This window comes from Leucoraja erinacea, chromosome 8 (assembly GCF_028641065.1).
Source record: "Leucoraja erinacea ecotype New England chromosome 8, Leri_hhj_1, whole genome shotgun sequence".
In the NCBI taxonomy this organism is placed as follows: Eukaryota; Metazoa; Chordata; class Chondrichthyes; order Rajiformes; family Rajidae; genus Leucoraja; species Leucoraja erinaceus.
In genome coordinates this window covers 60,918,140-60,936,747 of record NC_073384.1, presented here as the reverse complement: position 1 = coordinate 60,936,747, position 18,608 = coordinate 60,918,140, and the positions used below count along the sequence as shown (strand labels likewise).

Below are 18,608 nucleotides of genomic sequence, written 5' to 3'. Positions count from 1 at the left end.
AAGTAAAAGGAGATATCTGTATCTGAGTAATAACTGCTCTCTGCAAAATGACCCGTGTAAAACTGGCATTGCATGAAAAAATCATTTAACTTGTATCCTGAATTTTCGAGACCTTTTGCTTCGTTGTAGCGCCCCTAACATTACAAAAACCATTTTGGCGCTTCAGAAAGAGAGATTGAATATTGAGCAGCAGTTGGGAGAAGTACTAATGAATGGGGGGAAAGCTAGAGAAAAAAACCCATGATATGTGGAGATTGCTTTTTGAAGGTTATGAAGGATGAGTGAAGGAAAAAGGATTTAAGCAAAGAATTTGGGAATCTTGGGGGTGCAGCAGCTGAAGACCCTTGAAAACACAGTGGTGTAGCCATGTGGATGGGCTGCATTACTAAACTGAAATGGTTGGTTAATGCATGGGGATTTAGTACAGAACCCTTGGATTTTGATGTTGTATTAGAGAAGTAAAACACTGGCAAAATGTGAATGAGCCTTAAGAAAAATCTTCTGCACTATTGAATAAGAGACTTCAGTCTTATATCAGCTTAGTGTCTAATTTTAATTAAACAGTTGTCGGATAAAATCATGCAGAGCTAATAAATAACTGACTTATTGTAATAAAGGAAACACTTGTGCCTGTTCATGACAGACAATTGTACGTACTTCAATTAAATGTGATATATTATATATAAACCTATAATTTGTTTGTAGGCTTTTGTAAGATAATGATAATAAACATAGAACCTCCTTTTCTCAAGTATATTATGTAATCTTTGGTGTTAAATACAATGACATGTATTGTTTAAACTAAATTCACAAAGCTAATAATCCATTGCCATATTATTATGCAGGCAAAGGTCCAGAAATGCTTTATGCTGGACAAAACCTCAATGATAATGAGTGGCACACTGTCCGTGTAAGTCGTCGAGGGAAGTATCTCAAGCTGATAGTGGATGAATTACAACCCGTTGAAGGTAATAAAAGCTTTTGTGGATTTGTGACTTTCAGATGGAATCTCACGTTTCAGCATCATTAGTAGCTGCTGACCATGTTTGCTTTCTAGGAAAACCATTCTTTGCACTTGAAAATATATTTAGTGCTTTGTAATGTGATGAGCAGATATTTAATGTGCCATTGGTTCTCCTCCAAATTCTTCATGGCTGAAATGGTTATTTGGAAAATTAGATGAATATGTACACCAGCCACAGACAATGTCACAACAAGAGGAATACATATCATGGGGAAATTATAAAATCAAAGATGCCATGAATTGTTTTGCGTTTGAGCTAAATTACAATATCCATTATATATGAAAGCTATTTATCCATCTATTTATCTGCCCTAATTAATTTTGAAGGCTGTTTGCTTTGATGCTTTACTCAAAATGGAAACATGCCAAAACATGTTTCCTGAGGCATTTACTAGAGTGTGTAACATTGTACAAAAGGAGTGACAATGGTCCCGTGAAGCAAAAACCTTATTTTCTCTCAGGCGGACAGTCTTCACGTCCCCACCGTTACCCCACTGTGAATGACCTTCATTTTGCATCAGTCATCTAGGCTGGGCCAATGTAATGATACAATCTAAATACTCAACTTTGTGATCCAGAACATCTCCACTGTGTGTTTCAAGGTTGCCTTTGGTCTTCCCTTCAAAGGCAGCAGCTCTGATGAATATTTTGCAGGAATTCAAAAAACAGACACTGCAGAAGATTAGTTGATATTACTCTATAAAAGCAGATCTTTATAAATCTCAACTTGAAATATGTACTTTGTTTTGGCTGATATTTCTACGTTGTGAGCAAGTAGACACTGTGATGGGTAGTAATGCAAAAGAGAAAATGTGTGGGACAGTGAGGAAATAGGTCATTAGGGCTGAATATGATGGAATCAGAGTAAGGTGAGTTGTTCATAGACAATGGTTGCCTGGTTCATCTCCTCCTCCTATGTCTCTTGCTCTTCAGCTGCATATTTTGCAACATCCTCACCCACATGTGGGTAAAATAAAATGGCTGTGAATCTTGAGGCAAAAACTCAAAAGTGCTAGACTAACCCAGTGGTTCAGGCAGCTTCTCAGGAGGACATGGACAGATGATTGTTGGTTGGGGATCCTTATTCACACTGATTGTAGTAGGCGCGAAAAAGTTGGAAGAGAGGTGATAGATTCATACAGGTGAGGAAAGTTGATTGCAATGTGGGTGGACAAAGGGCAGAGATGAAAAGGATATAAACAATGAGGAGTGAAGAAGTGTGATATGTGAGGCCTGAGAGAAAGGATGTCGGTGGAAGAGGATGGAAAGATAATGTTCATACCATTGATTTGAATGCTTCCCTAGTGAAATATGAGATGCTGTTCCTCCAGTTTGAATGTGGCCTCGCTCTGGCAGTGGAGGAGGCCCAGGACAGAAAGGTTGGCATGGGAAGAGGAGTTCAAATGGTTAGCAGCCGGGAGATCTAGCAGGCCTTGACAGACTGAGCTCAAGCTGTTGACAAAATGGTATGCTTGGTCTTGGCGATATAAAGGATGTTGTATTGGGAGAACTGAATGCAGTAGATGAGGTTAGAGGAGGTGTGCATGAACCTCTGTCTCACCTGGAAGGACTGCAGTGCTCCCTGGATGGAGGTGAGGGAAGAGGCATGGGGACAGCTGTTACATCTCCTGTAGTTGCAGGGGAAAGTACCTGGGGAGGGAGTGGTTTGGGTGGGAAAGGATGATTGAATCAAAGTGTTGTGGAAGCAGTGGTCTCTCTGGAAGGTGGAAAGGATGGGGATGGGAAGATGTGTCCGGTGGTGGGATCCACCACTGGATTGTATTTCCTGATATGGCCTCTTTAGATTGGGGAGATCAATGCTATCTGTCTGTACTCCAAGAGGCATGCCTATTTGGAAGCAGCTGGTTTATGCATAATCCTTGAAGTGAGGGGAAAGACCTGCAGATTCTGGAAGACGTTAGCATTGTTTACTTTACCAGTGCTGACTTAAAATTGGAATTCACTTGACATTACAGCCTGTACTCAACTATGCCTTGATGCCCAAACCAATATAATGTCCAGCACTATTTTCACCACAATCACTGTATACATTTGTACACTTGTTTTAAACCAGTTCAGCATCCCTGGCAACAAACTGCATGTGCTATGAATCCAAATTTTATAGCCTATGTATTTTCAGCTTCAAGTTCAAAAAATAATTTTAATGAAATAATTTTGAGTAATTTAAACAATACCAAGAACATAACTTTAAAAAAAATCCAGATGTTGTACCCATATATTGTTCCTAGGCCATACTTGTCTGCAGATGTTTTGATCATCACGTTTGGCTGCCATATGTTTTTTTTGTCAGGAGACAACATACGCCCCAGTTTTCTTCACTGAATGATGACCGATAGCTGCGCTGTTGGATTTTCTGGAACTGCCCCTTTAATTTCCTGATCTTATAAATTCTAATGTATATTAGAATTTATTTAAAAATTGTTCTTAATTGTTCTTTTGCATGGAAACGCCAGGAAGGGAAGCAGCACAGGAATTAAACTGGAAAGCTGTTGGTGATATTATAACTATGACTGTTCAGAGGGATTGGTAAATCTCTCCATGAAGCAAGAGCACAGTGTGAATGGGGAATGCAGTTATATCGCTTGAGATTGGAGTGGAGTTTTTTCTGCATGATTCATTTGGTTGGCTGTTGTAACTGCACATATTAAACAGGTACTCAGCCAGGAAACTCACAAATTCCTGTGATGTTATTGGCCCCTCAGAGGAGCAACCATTGCAGGCATCTGCTCTGAGATAACGGTAAAGAAGAGGACAAGACTGATTACTATAAATCAGTAACTTCCCTTGGTGAGACCTGGTGGACCAGCATGATCCCCATTCAAAGTAACTCATTGTCTGCTCTTGCAGAAAACCGCCAATCTCTCATCCTCTCCCAACCTACCAAAATAACTTGCATTAATAGCTCATAATGCTAAGAGTCATCCACCTGTGCACTGCATGCTGTGGGTTTCCCCAAGGCCAAACAAATGCTTTAAGATTGTTGGAGAGAAGCCTGAGGGTGCCAGTTTCCATTAGGATTGAATGATCACTGGTCATTGAAAAAAACCAAGGCCTCTTGGGAGTTAAACCCCCTCTCATTAATTTAGTTGGGCTGTGGAGTTCCTAGGTGTCATGCTGGACATACTTGCTGAATGCTGTTTTTGGAAACAAAAGCGAAAACAAATGTCTACTGCATTTCACCATTTACTGTCCTAACTTATGTGACATAAAATAATTAAAGAGATGGAAGTTAGATGTAAATTTAATTTCGTAGCAAGGAACAATCAACAACATGGGCATGCAGAAAATCTGGCAGTGCAGTCTATTGGTGAATAAATGAACATTGATAGTTTGCAGATACTTGTGGAAAATAGCATTTTGGGAAAGGTCTTTACATCATCTGATCACTCAGATGAAACATAGAAATTAGGTGCAGGAGTAGGCCATTCGGCCCTTCGAGCCTGCACCGCCATTCAATATGATCATGGCTGATCATCCAACTCGGTATCCTGTACCTGCCTTCTCTCCATACCCCCTGATCCCTTTAGCCACAAGGGCCACATCTAACTCCCTCTTAAATATAGCCAATGAACTTGCCTCAACTACATTCTCTGGCAGAGAATTCGAGAGATTCACCACTCTCTGTGTGAAAAATGTTTTTCTCATCTCGGTCCTAAAAGATTTCCCCCTTATCCTTAAACTGTGACCCCTTGTTCTGGACTTCCCCCAACATCGGGAACAATCTTCCTGCATCTAGTCTGTCCAACCCCTTAAGAATTTTGTAAGTTTCTATAAGATCCCCCCTCAATCTTCTAAATTCTAGCGAGTACAAGCTGAGTCTATCCAGTCTTTCTTCATATGAAAGTCCTGACATCCCAGGAATCAGTCTGGCAAACCTTCTCTGTACTCCCTCTATGGCAAGAATGTCTTTCCTCAGATTAGGAGACCAAAACTGCACGCAATACTCCAGTTGTGGTCTCACCAAGACCCTGTACAACTGCAGTAGAATCTCCCTGCTCCTATACTCAAATCCTTTTACTATGAATGCTATCATACCATTCGCTTTCTTCACTGCCTGCTGCACCTGCAAGCCTACTTTCAATGACTGGTGTACCATGACACCCAGGTCTCATTGAATCTCCCCTTTTCCTAATCGGCCACCATTCAGATAATAGTCTACTTTCCTGTTTTTGCCACCAAAGTGGATAACCTCACATTTATCCACATTATACTGCATCTGCCATGCATTTGTCCACTCACCCAGCCTATCCAAGTCACCTTGCAGACTCCTAGCATCCTCCTCACAGCTGACGCTGCCCCCCAGCTTCGTGTCATCCGCAAACTTGGAGATGTTTTGATGTTGGAGAAAGTAAAAATGTGGAAGGGCAAGGACATTCCTGAAGCATCGTGAGTGGTTATCAAGTTTTAAAATTTAATAATTCCACTTCAAAAAAACCCATCTCCTGTCAGTGTTTGGAAGATCTTGATGTTAGTGAAGTGGCCTCAGAGAAACCACAATGCAAATGATTTCATGAGCTCAGGTATTTGGAATGCCCCCGTTTGATGGAAATATTTTCTTGATTGACTGTACTGAACTAATTCGCTCTGATTGTGAAGAAGAAAACACCAGTGTTTGTTTCCAGTGTCTATTTCCTGGTTGGTGCCCTATTAAGTGAAGAACATTGGAATTTTCTTATTCACCCCTGCTGTTCACTTGAATGATATATTTGGTTCGTTAATTGAACAAACACACAAATAGAACTGGAAATGACACCAGATTAGGGCTAATTGTGACCCAATAGTTGTTGATTTTTTGGCATTAAGATCTAATTAAATTTTAAGATGATAGTTATATTTCCCCTGTCAACACCTTCCAATTAAACAACATCTAACATTGAAGCCACATATATTCCCAAATGGCTGTAAATTGTGCCAGTTTGAGTGCATAAGGATGCAAAGTACTTTATTATCTAAGGAAATATAACTAGAATTAAAGTTGTGAGCATGTCAGTACTGACCTAACTGTGAAGGGTGGCCATCGATGAAACAGCTATGGTTTGGGCCATGACCTTGGAACCTACTGGCCAATAATTGATATCCAACAGCACTTACATCTTTCCTTATGTTTGCTTTCCCTTGAAAACATTTTCCCTGATACTGACTGATTTCAACTTTAGGATTGGCTCCTTATGACACATTCAGATAAATTCTGTTTTGATGTTGAGTGCATTCTTCTTATTTCTCCTTAGTTATGGATTTGTTTGTCCATGTCGCTTAAAATATCCTGGCATATCCAGAAGTGAGCGTCAATGGATGAGTTTCAGGTGAAAAAGTGTCACTAGAGAGCATTGCCTGCAGTAAATTCAACTTTGCAGCTGAATGGAGTAGACAGATGGGTGCACATTAGCTGAACTGGAAATGTGCTGTTTCCTGTGGATATGACATTCCTGGGCAAATTTCCACATTTTCAGGCAGATGCCAGTTTTATATCTGTACTGAAAAATATTGGCTTCAGGCCCAGGTGATAGTGCAACACTATTCTTCATCATTATCATTGGGATATTGCAAAGAGTCCATGCATTTTGTGTATTCCAAACACACAGTTACTTCCACACAACAATTAATTTAACTAATTATGGGATCAGTCATTATTGAGAGTGGCAAAGATATTCTTAAAGATCCGCTACTATTTTTAAATGACTACACCTGTGGCTCATTTACTGTTGCCAATGATCACGGTATCTGAGTGAAATATTAAAATGTTATCCTTTTTTTATTTTTTACTCTTTCATACATTTTTAAATAATTACGTAACCATTGGAAATATTACAGAAACTACTCTCCTTATGCACAGAGCTTGGGCTACGAAATCTAACCTATCATTCACTGACTCTTAAACAGAAGTAACTGCGATAATTCAGGCCACAGAATAAAACATCTCTTGTCCTGCCAAAGTCCTGATGTATTGAGAGGCATGGATAGGGTAGACAGTCAGAACATTTTTCCCAGGGTGGAAATGTCCAACACTAGAGGGCGTAGCTGTAAGGTGAGAGGGTGGAAGCTTAATTGCAATGTGTGGGGCAAGTTATTTTACACAGAAAGCGGTGGAGATCTGGAACGCACTGCCAGAAGTTTGGTGGTGGAGGCAGAAATGACAATAACGTTAGGCACGTGGAAGTGCAGGGAATAGAGAGATATGGATCATGTACAGGCAGTTGAGATCAGTTTAAAATGGTATTGTGTTTGGCACTAAAATTGTGGGCCGAATGGCCCGTTCCTGTGCCATACTGTTCTATGTCCTTTATATTCAACAGTCTCTCCCGATGGCAAATCTCGTGCCTTGCTAATTTCAGCGGCACATGGAGAAGATCATGTGATCAGTTCTCATGCTCTTTATGTCAGCATTGAAATCCCAGTCATGCTTCCCCCCACCCCCCAACAAAAAACAAATCTCTTTTTGTCAAGGACTATTAAAAAGGTGTTTTTTTTGTCCTGGCTGAACAATTCACTTTGCCACTTCAATGGATGAACACTGATTATATGGATCAGTCAATAACTTATATGCTATTTTCATTTCACTATAATAATTTTTGAAGTGGACGTTGTCAAACCCTGAATTTAAAATAAATCCCAGTTGTGTATTTATGCATTATGCTGAGGTGGTAACTTGACCAACCATTTCACAGCATTTGAAAATTTGCAGCAGTATATTATGTAAGGTGTTTTTCATTGTGAAGGGCAACCTATGAAATAGTGCACTATTTAGCATCTATCAATGCATTTCATGCCATGTTGCTTCAAGCCATAATAAAACTGAGATCCAAATGTTCCAAATTATTTCATTAGCGCAAGCTATTTTTTCATGCAACAGTCTCAGCTCATTCAGTGATGATTAATGGCTCGGGGCTAACCAAGTGGCCTTGATAATCCTGGCCCACTCCACAATGCAATTATCTCAGCCCCACCACAGCATCACTTGATCTGGCACTCCTATCAATTGCTGGCTTTGTGTGGTGAGACATGAAATCACCACTTGACGTTCAGTGTAGTAGACTGAACAGGAATATGATGTTACAGAACATCAATAGGAACTGGCAAGAATTATTCTCAGTCGCTTCTCCTAGGATGAGAAGTAAACTGCATGTTGTGTAAGGTGATATATGTTGATCTGACAGGTTGCAGGTGGAGATGGAATGACAATCTTCATTACCATTAAGGGCGGCACAGTGGCGCAGCGAGTTGAGCTGCTGCCTCACAGCGCCGGGGACCCGGGTTTGATCCTGACTTCGACTGTTGTCTGTGTGGAGCTTCCACATTCTCCCCGTAACATCATGGGTTTCCTCTGAGTGCTCTGGTTTCCTCCCATATCCTAAAGACATGTGGGTTTGCAGATTAATTGGCCTGTGTAAATTCCCTTTCATGTGCAGGGGTGATTGTGAAAGTGGGGCAACTTTGAACCTAGGTGAACAGGCGATTGATGGTCACAGTTGAAAGATACAGCATGGGAGCAGGATTTACCTTTCACTCAATCAAAAATCATGTCACCTCTTTTTCCCTCCCTGGATGGAGGTTGTGAATTGGACTGTGTCCATGCAGAGTAGAAAGTGGAACATTCAGTGAAGGAGGAGCAAGAAATAGCTGCTTAGTTTACTCCCTCAGTGTTGAGTGACAGCTCTTGTTTTCTTGCCGAAGTGCCAAAGCCATGGGTAGATGAATGTTGGATTCTCCTGATCTCTATCACAGGAAGCAGAAAGTAAAATATGAAAACTAAATGTAGCTACTCCAGCCTGTTTCTCAACTCAACACCACCCCCAATCCCACCTCTATTCATTTCAAGGATTTAATTCAACTTGATCCTTCCCACTCATCAGTCTGAGTATGACAAAAATAAATCTCGACTGTGTGTGGATCACTGCCAGGGAATGGTCCCTGCTGATGAAGCAGCTGTAAAGTTCCTGATTCCAATAATGAGATTGTGGGTGGCACTATGGCATAGCAGCAGAGTTGGTGCCAGGTTCAATCGTGACTATGCATACTGCCTGTACGGATGTTGCACCTTCTCCCCGTGGCCATGTGGGTTTTCTCTGGGTGCTCTGATTACCTCTCACACTAAAAAGACATATAGCTTTGTAGGTTAATTGGCTTCTGTTAATTGTAAATTGTCCCTAGCATGTACGATAGTGCAAGCATATGGATAGTGCATGTCCGCATGGACTCATACAATGTGAAAACAGTCCCTTTGGCACAACTTGCCCATGCCGACTAACCTGCCCATTTACACTCATCTCACCTGCCCACCCTTGTCCTCTAACTCTCCAAACCGATCCAATTCATGTACCTGTCCAAATGTCTCCTAAATGGTATGATTGTACCAGCCTCAACTACCTCGTCTGGCAGCTCCTTCCATATAACCACCACTTTTACCCCTCAAATTTCTATTAAATCTTTTCCCACTCACATTAAACCTATGTCCTCGGAATCTAGATTTCCATACTCTAGGCAAAGACTATGCATTTACCCAATCTATTCCTCATGGTTTTGTACACTTTTATAAGATTACACCTCAGCTTCCTGCACTCCAAAGAATAAAGTCCTAGCCTGCTTAACCCCCCCGAAAGTTCAGGCCCTTGGGTTCTGGTATCATCCTCATAAATCTTCTCTGCATCCTTCCCAGCTTGACATCGTCTTTCCTATGACACGGTGACCAAAACTGAACACAAATACTCTAACTGTGGCCACACCAATGTTTTATATAACTGCAACATGACCTTCCATCTTCTGTAGTCAATACTTTGACTGATGAAGGTCAATGTACAACTAAAAAGCCTTTGTGACCACCTTATCCACCTGATGCCATGTTCAAGGAACTATATACTTGCATTCCTCAATCCCTCTGCTCTGCAACACTCCCAGAGCCCAACCATTCACCACGTAGTTACTGGTCTTGTTGGACTTCCCAAAATGCAATGCCTCACATTTCTCTGTGTTAAACACCATCAACCATTCCTCAGCCCTACCGATCAAGATCCTGCTACAATTTTTGACAATCATCTTCACTATCTACAATACCACTTTGGTGTAGTATCACACACTCGGTGGGCCAAAGGGCCTGGTTTCACACTGTATTTCTAAAGTAAAGTAATGAATCAAGATTTTGGCATACGAGCACTCAGAAGAGTGCACTCTTTAGACTAAATTAAAAAGATTGCTGAATCAGTGAGCTGCTAGTCACCCTGCCATCCAGCCACCATCCCACCAAAAGGAAGAGGATTGCTGGCAGATCAGACAGCACCTACTGTAGGTGTGCTTGATAAACTTGTCCAGTAGATAGGAAGTTGTCCTTCATCTGCCCATTTGTAAAATACCAAGTGCAAGGATCACTTTCACAGGCTGTTGCCCTCTAATCCATGCATATCTGAAAAAAATATCGAACAGATATTGTCCTGAGAAGATAGTGAAAATTCCTAGGCCATAAAACACACAGGAACATAGGAAAAGGAAAAGGCCATCAGGTCCTGCAAGACTGCGCTGCCATTTAATATGATCACGACTGACCTCTACTTTAAATCATCTACTGTCCCTAGAACCCTCAGAACCTAAATCTTACAAATATTTATGTTCACCCCCCAAGGCATACTGTTCTAAGAAGCAATCACTGTCACACACCACACCTTGTTCTATGCCACTCTTGCCAGTTTGGTTCATGCAATTAATATGTAAATTAACAACTTCCATGATGATTGCAATTCTTACAAACATGCCCTAGATATTTCCCCCATTTTTGCTGTGCCTGAACACGAGATCACATTTTGGAGGCCAATAAACTACTCCCACCTGTGTCTGCTTTCCTTTACCATTCATGATTTTAACCCAAACTGATTGTACATTACTAATCGCTGCCACTATGAATCTACGCCATGCACACTAATTTTCACGTTCCCACTTTTGCATCCACTCCCTACATACTTTCGGCAATTTACCCAGGCACATTTACCTACAAACCCGCATATATTTGGAGGGATGTGGGTGGAAACTGGAGCATGTGGAGGAAATCTTTGCAGTTACAGGGATAACATGCAATCTCCATACAGGCAGCACCCAAGGTCAGGACATGAAGCTATCAACCATCTCCAAAACAGCTCCATCAATGAGGACAGGGTGTGTTTAACTCCCTCCCCCCCATTTCCATGCCAACAACCAACTCTTTCATCTCGTTGATGTTGAGTTAGTTTGTTGTTCTGATACCATGATATAAAATTCCCAACCTCTTTTCTGTACTCCATTTCATAATTATTGTTGATCCAGCTGACAACATTGGCGAACTTAAAGAACAAATTGGCAGTGTACTTGGCCACACAGTCATAGGTGTACAGGGAGTAGAGAAAGGGAAATTGTACTCATTCTCGATTACTGCCAGCATTGAATGTCAGGTTGGAGGAAATGTTTTGACCAAATCTAAAGGGCGACTTAATCCGCGAGTTCTGGCGAGTTTGCCCTCGACTCTTACTCGCAGCATGGTCGACACGAAGTCGTAGGAGGTCTTCGTAACTCTCCTTCATGCTCGAGAGTGGTCTCCGCGTAATCGAGGCCTCAGCTAGGTCGCGGCATTTTTTCCAATATGTTTATAAATGCCCGCAAATAGAAAAAGTTTGCTATGGAAAAAATTGTTACTTTTTTTTACTCATAGGTTTAGTCTTAGTAGGTCATCATGTTAGTCGTAGGTGATCGAGGGTAGTCGAAGGTAGTCATAGATAGTCTTCATCATAGTCAAAGGGAGGTCAAAGGAGATCGAAGGAGGTCGTCTTCGCTCTCCACTATTCGGTATCCAATTTTCCCAAAGTAAGTCGAAGCGAGTCGTAGCTGGTCGAAGCTGGTCTTCAGCGTGGTCGAAGGAGGTCGAAGGAGGTCTTTTATATGTCATTTTTTCAAACTCTTCTAAACTCACCAATTAGGTCGCCCAAGTGGAACAGCCCCTTAATAGATTGAATTCTGCCTTTTAAGAATGAAGCTGCACATGGAGGCCCTGAGTTAAATGTCCAGGAATTTAGAGTTGATATTATTTGGTATTATGGTGTTAAAGGTTGAGTTACATCAATTAATATCATCCCAGCAATAGGTATTCTTACTGTCAAGGTTATCCAGAGATGAATGTAGTTGAAGGGTGATGGTGCCCTCTACAGACATAATTTTTCTGTAGACAAATTGCAAAGGGCTTAGATTGTCCAAGAGACTGGTATTGATATGGGTTATTATCAGTCTTTCAAAGAATGTTATTATGGTCAATGTCAGAGTTTCTGGTTGGTACTCAGTGAGATGGATCACTATACTTTTTTCAGGATTGGTATGATGGAGGTTTGCTTGAAGCAGCTGGGGACAATAGGCTTTTAAAATGGAGACTGAAAATGTTGGTGAAGACTGGTCAGTTGATCGGTGTACAATTTCAGATCCCATCCAGGGACTGAGAATTCTGAGTTTATACCCTCATGAAAGCAGCCACTGAGATGTAGGAGAACCAACTGAGGATGCAGGCACGCCTTACTGGGACTTTGTTTGCCTCCTCAAAACAAGTGTAAATGACGTTGCCAGAGATTGGCCCTGGTTTGAACTTCTAGCCCAGCATAGTATTCAGGATCTGACACAGTTACCTGGAATGCACAATTGAATTGAGCCTCAAATTTGTCTGTAATACTCTTTATTGCAGATATGATAACCTTATGGAGATCACACTTGCCTTCTTGTGTATAGGTTCATCTATCTGGAAAGCCCTGGATCTGGATTTTTAGCAGAGAATGAATCTCTCTATTCATCCAATATTTCTGGTTAGGCTATATTATTAATTGTCTTTGGTATGAGACAGTCTTTGACGTATTTAATGATGAAAATGGGGACGAGTGAGGCATACATGTTCAGGCTGGATGAAGTGGTCTTGAACATGTTCCATTAAGATAATACTGAAGTTATACTCGGTCTCATCAAACCAGTACGGTATTACTCTCTGCATTGATTCCTCGTGCTTCAATCTCTTCTGAAGCCAGCGGGAGCAGCACCAATGATGACCAGACTGGCCAAAAGTAGGTTGAGGACTGGAGCAAAAGGTGCATTTCATGGTAGTACTTGATGGTGAGTGTAGCAATAACAGTTAACTCACAAGGAGATTGGTTATTTATTTCACCATTTTCCCAAGTATGGCCTCTTTGGGGCTTGATTTAGATTGGAATAATTATCCAGTAGTGCACTGTGACTCACTGCCCTCAGCATATTACACCATGTATGTGTGTATGATTTGCACACTAGTAATGGCATATGTATAAAAGTCACCAATATTTTGGAAGAAGTTTCTGCGTCAGTACATCAACAGCTGCATTTGTAATCTAGTTTACTCTTGTAATGCCGATCAATGACTTTTGGTGATACTTGTATGGTTTTTTTTGACTGAAAAATTGAAGAATTAGTGGGTAAAACCAATGGGCCAAATTGTGCATGAGACAATCTCACACTCAAGTACACTGCAATAGTCTCACGTGCCTTTGGTAGCTGCATGACTCCTAGCAACCTTGAGGCTTTGTATCTGCAGCTGTCCAATAAGGGAGAGCAGTCCAGGAGTGACAGCGAGATCTCAATAGGAAATCCTCTGATCCCCATCTAATCATTTGTATTGCCCACCATCTTTACAATAAAATAATTTAGTTACATTACTACTGTAAGTAATTAAAATATAAATATAAAGTAAATTAAACAAAAAGCACAAAATATTTCATACTCACTTATTTTTACACTGAAGTTTGTGATCTATTCGAATAAACAAGACCATAAACAAAACAAGACAAACAAAGCCACGTATTGAAAGTGTAAACCGAAGGATCAGATATGAAATATATCTGAAATGTATCGCAACTTATCTTAACCAGCAAATTCACCAGAATTCTGCTGTGAGTCTAGAAGCAAAATAGGTTGTTCAGAACAGGGGGGAGAAGGGGATACTGGCATCTGACCTCCAGTATTCTTCATACATTTGTGCTGTAATGCACAAAGAGGTGTGGGGTCTGTCAATGAATCTCTTGTAATCTGTTAACTGAATGTTCAGCCATTTTCTATTGCACAGCAAGATCTGAACATTGTTGATCTATTCATTTTGGTTGCATGAATTTAAATAGGAATTCTTTTGATGATCTTTTCACTTTCAGGAGCCAAGTCCATAAATGTTGTAGGTCAAACATTCAGGGGAACCCGACATGTAACTTTAAACAAAATACTCTTCTTGTTTGGATTTCTCTTCCCCTCCCGACAGTAACAACTCTAGAGTTCCACATTGTGACTATTATTATTCAATTCTTCCTCCTCTTAAATGTCTCCCTCTGCAACCATTCACAAGCCAGGGATGAACAAAAGGGTTCATTCCAATGTGATGAAGATCTAAAGCTGCATCAAATTTTCATATTCACTCAATTGCATTCGTATCAGACAGTTGCCATTGGGGCTAAAATTTGGAGGCATTCACAGATATGTAGTTCAATGTGTTCTTCGGAGATTTAAATAACATTCAATGAAAGAAGGAATCTTAATATGTGTTCACTGGAGGTTCTGTGTGACTGAAGGTTCTGTTTGTTCTGCACAGATAAGTTCAGTGTTCAACAAGTCTCACCATTTAGCCAGAATCCATTATGGTTCCCTGTTTTTCTGTCACATCTTTTTCACCCCCATCGAAATAGACAGTAGTGAGATCAGAGTGTTTAACTTTTGTTTTTAAATTGATCAAAAGATTAAATCCTGATTTAAAACTAACAGCTACACAAAAATCTGATATGGTGTTGTTTGAAAATGCATAACACTCATTTTCTCTCTTACTGTTTATCTACAACCTTAACATTTCTCGGCATAGGCAGGTATATGTATTAAAAATAAAGCAAATTATGGTGCTCACCACAATGAAGATCAGTTTTCATTTCAGATTGATAGCAAATTGATGCAGTATTAAAGAAGAACAATCAATCATTCCCAATTTGATTGTTGGTACATTCGGTAGCACAAATCTATTGCTTTTACAACAGGTTAAAGTTCAAAAGAAATGTTGCTGACTCATGGAATCCTTTATTCTGTAGGACTTTGTTAATTACTTCTCAATTACAGTCAATAATATGTTGTTGGTTCAATGAATTGGATTGTGATCTTTTCAGCGGAATGAAACATAATGTGAAAAGAATAAGATAATACAATGTGTATTGAATCTATTGTTCCCATCTGAGTCAGGAATGTTATAATAAACACTTGACGAATGAATGACCAAACACTTACACCTCTGTTAGATATAATGGTGAAAAATAAGTGTATTTTTCATATGCTGTGGAAAATGTTAGAAATGTTTTTCCATGGTCTGCTGCAAATGTATATACATACCACCACCTACTGGATAATGTCACATCTTACATGATAAATAAAAAAGAGCATTTAGTTTAGAGATACAGCGTGGAAACGGGCCCTTTGGCCCACCGAGTCTGCACTGACCAGTGATCCATGCACATTAGCACAAGCCTACACACACTAAGTATCATTTACACATACCAAATATACAAACCCAAGCCAATTAAGCTAGAAACTTGTATGTCTTTGGAGTGTGGGAGAAAACCGAAGATCTCGGAGAAAAGCCACACGGTCACGGGGAGAGCGTACAAACACCTTACAGACAGCACACGTAGTTGGGATTGAACCCGGGTCTTCGGCGCTGCAAGCGCTGCAAGGCAAAAACTCTACATTATCGCCACCATGGCTGCCCTGAAATATGAGAAAACCTGCTTCCATTTTGTTAATGTAGAAATATTATTAATGCATGAACATCTATAAAATAAACCAAATATGAGGAAAAGATATGTGAAAACCCAATGGAATGAAATAAGAAGGGGACAAATGGTTAGAATAATATGAAGAGGATTGAATATTCACAAAATGGTGTTCATTATATTTTTAACATGTTTATTATAAAGGCATTTATTTACTATTAGCAATAGTATACTTTATATTTTATTCTTTTTATCTTAGATCAAATGACAGGAGATCACACTCGGCTGGAGTTTCACAATATTGAAACGGGCATAGTGACAGAAAGGAGATACATGTCAAATGTCCCTTCAAATTTCATCGGCCACTTACAGAGTCTAATGTTTAATGGGATGCCTTATATAGACCTGTGCAAAAATGGTGATATTGACTACTGCGAACTCAATGCCAGATTTGGTTTAAAAAGTATCATTGCTGATCCTGTGACCTTCAAGACGAAATCCAGCTATGTTGCACTGTCCACATTGCAAGCCTACACCTCCATGCATCTGTTCTTCCAATTCAAGACTACGTCAGCAGATGGCCTGATACTCTTCAATAGTGGAGACGGCAATGACTTCATTGTAATAGAACTTGTTAAAGGGTATGATGCAGCATTTGAATTTTTTTTAATGCGCAAAATCCAAAATTGTTTCCGAGTATTTTTGATAACTATTCTTGAATGTTTTACACATATCTTTAATTATGTTCTCTAAAACTAAAATTCAGCATACTTTAAATCTGTGCCAACATTGTTCCTGCATGTGGTATGTAAAACAAAAGTGGCCTATGTGTAAAATCTTGATGATAATATAGATCTGAAAGAATACTGTTTTTTAGTTTGCTTTTGAAAAGGATATTTAACTGGGTCATAATACTAAAATGAATGTATACTCTTCCAGTATTAATGAGTTGAACACTAACTTGTTTATTTTTCCCTTCCCCACAGGTACTTACACTATGTATTTGATTTAGGCACTGGCCCATCCCTCATTAAGGGGAACTCTGACAAACTGCTGAATGACAATAAGTGGCATAATGTGCTAATTTCAAGGGACACAAACAACTTGCACACTGTGAAGATCAACTCCAAGCTCATCACTCAAAATACAGTTGGAGCCAGAAATCTGGATCTCAAAGGTAAACATTTCCTTCTTTCCATTACAAAGTAATTTTTGTTTTGATTTCTTGAGGGAAATGCTAATTGCATTGTTCTAATTTAATCTGCAATAGTTACTCAGATTTACAATTTTTCTTCAGAATAACCACTCCTTTATTTGATTATACTATTCAATTTATTGTTGCAAGTGGAATTTACAAAGTCAAAATTAGCATGAGTGAGATCTGAAATTTTTCACACCAAAGTTGGATTCAGGCGTAAAGAAATTGGCTTGAGTTTATGGAGGTTGTCCCAGAATCCATGGTAACGATATGATGGGGAAAAAAATGCAAGGCTATCAATAAAGGACCTGTGAATAGAATGTTGTAATGAATGAAAGAAAGTGGATTAAGGGCCTGTCCCACTTTCACGACCTCTGCCGAGTTTGCCCTTGACTCGTGCTCGCAGCATGGTTGTAGGAGGTCGGAGGTAGGTCGTAGCAAGCCGTGATGCTAGTCGTAGGTACTTGTGGCATCAAGTTTTTTCTATCATGATGAAAAATGTCCACGAGTAAAAAAGGTTGTGAATTACGTTGTGAAATTGGGGCAGGCCCTTTAGCCTGTGCTCTACATTTAAGTGTGTTGGGGTTGGTTATGGAATGTGACGGGCCACATGGACTTTGTTTACAATCTGTGCATTCAGAAAAGTTGCTTTCAGATATTTTTAATCCCCCTTCAAGTTTAGTTTTGTTTAGGGCATTGTCACGTATACCGAATACAGCAAAAAACTTTTGCTGGTGCTATATCCAGTCAGCAGAAAGACAATATATAATCTTGTATACATAGGAAGTAGGCAAGTAGCCTGGAATCATATGTTTAATCAAAGTATTAGTCACTCTGTCACCACCCCTCCACCATCTCTGCCTGCCAGAAGAAATAATGTTGACAACCGGTGTTTATTGAGTGCAGTAAACATAATAAACATTTCAAAACACTTCACATTATCACTCCAATTGGGATACCAAGCTGTGGACATATGGTTTGTACTTGTCTAAATGCTTAAGCAAAGCGAAAGGTTGTAACACAGAAGGGGAGTAGGGAGAGGTGGTATTGTTTAAGGCGGACATTTCCCGAACAGAAAAGGGCGAGCTGGAAGCGACCTTGATAAGAACAGTTAATCAGGGGTCAAAAATTGCTGACCTGGTCATAATATCAATGCAGCAGCATCTACACTCATTAATTACTTTGTGTATGACTGTTTCATTTAATGAGAAGATCACATTTTATTGCCTTAGCCCCCTTTACAATCTCCATTCTCTGCCAAGTTCCATCTTTCCTGTGATATGTGTTGAAATTGAGCCTTGCATATTAACAAATTTGACTCCAGGCTGAGCTTCGGACCAGATGCTTCAGTCTTTCAAGTCAAGTCAAGTCAAGTCAAGTTTATTTGTCACATACACATACGAGATGTGCAGTGAAATGAAAGTGGCAATGCTCGCGGAACAACAAAACAACCAAACAAATTATAAACACAATCATAACACACATGTTCTTTTACATAATAAATAATAGAAGGAAAAACGTTCTGTAGAGTTAGTCCCTGGTGAGAAAGGCGTTTACAGTCCGAATTGCCTCTGGGAAGAAACTGCTTCTCAACCTCTCCGTTCTCACTGCA

General features: G+C 40.0%; 1 protein-coding gene across 13 annotated transcripts in view; it reads left to right on the top strand.

Annotated features, from left to right (window-relative positions):
• The window catches only part of nrxn1a (neurexin 1a), a 1,388,176-nt gene that overhangs the window by 789,199 nt on the left and 580,369 nt on the right, over nucleotides 1–18,608 (top strand). For all 13 annotated transcript variants that reach the window (XM_055639808.1, XM_055639806.1, XM_055639818.1 and 10 more), the window contains 3 exons: nucleotides 846–968; nucleotides 16,058–16,439; nucleotides 16,785–16,975. In XM_055639808.1, the coding sequence (XP_055495783.1) occupies nucleotides 846–968; nucleotides 16,058–16,439; nucleotides 16,785–16,975 (696 nt within the window). The remainder of the gene's footprint in view (nucleotides 1–845; nucleotides 969–16,057; nucleotides 16,440–16,784; nucleotides 16,976–18,608) is intronic.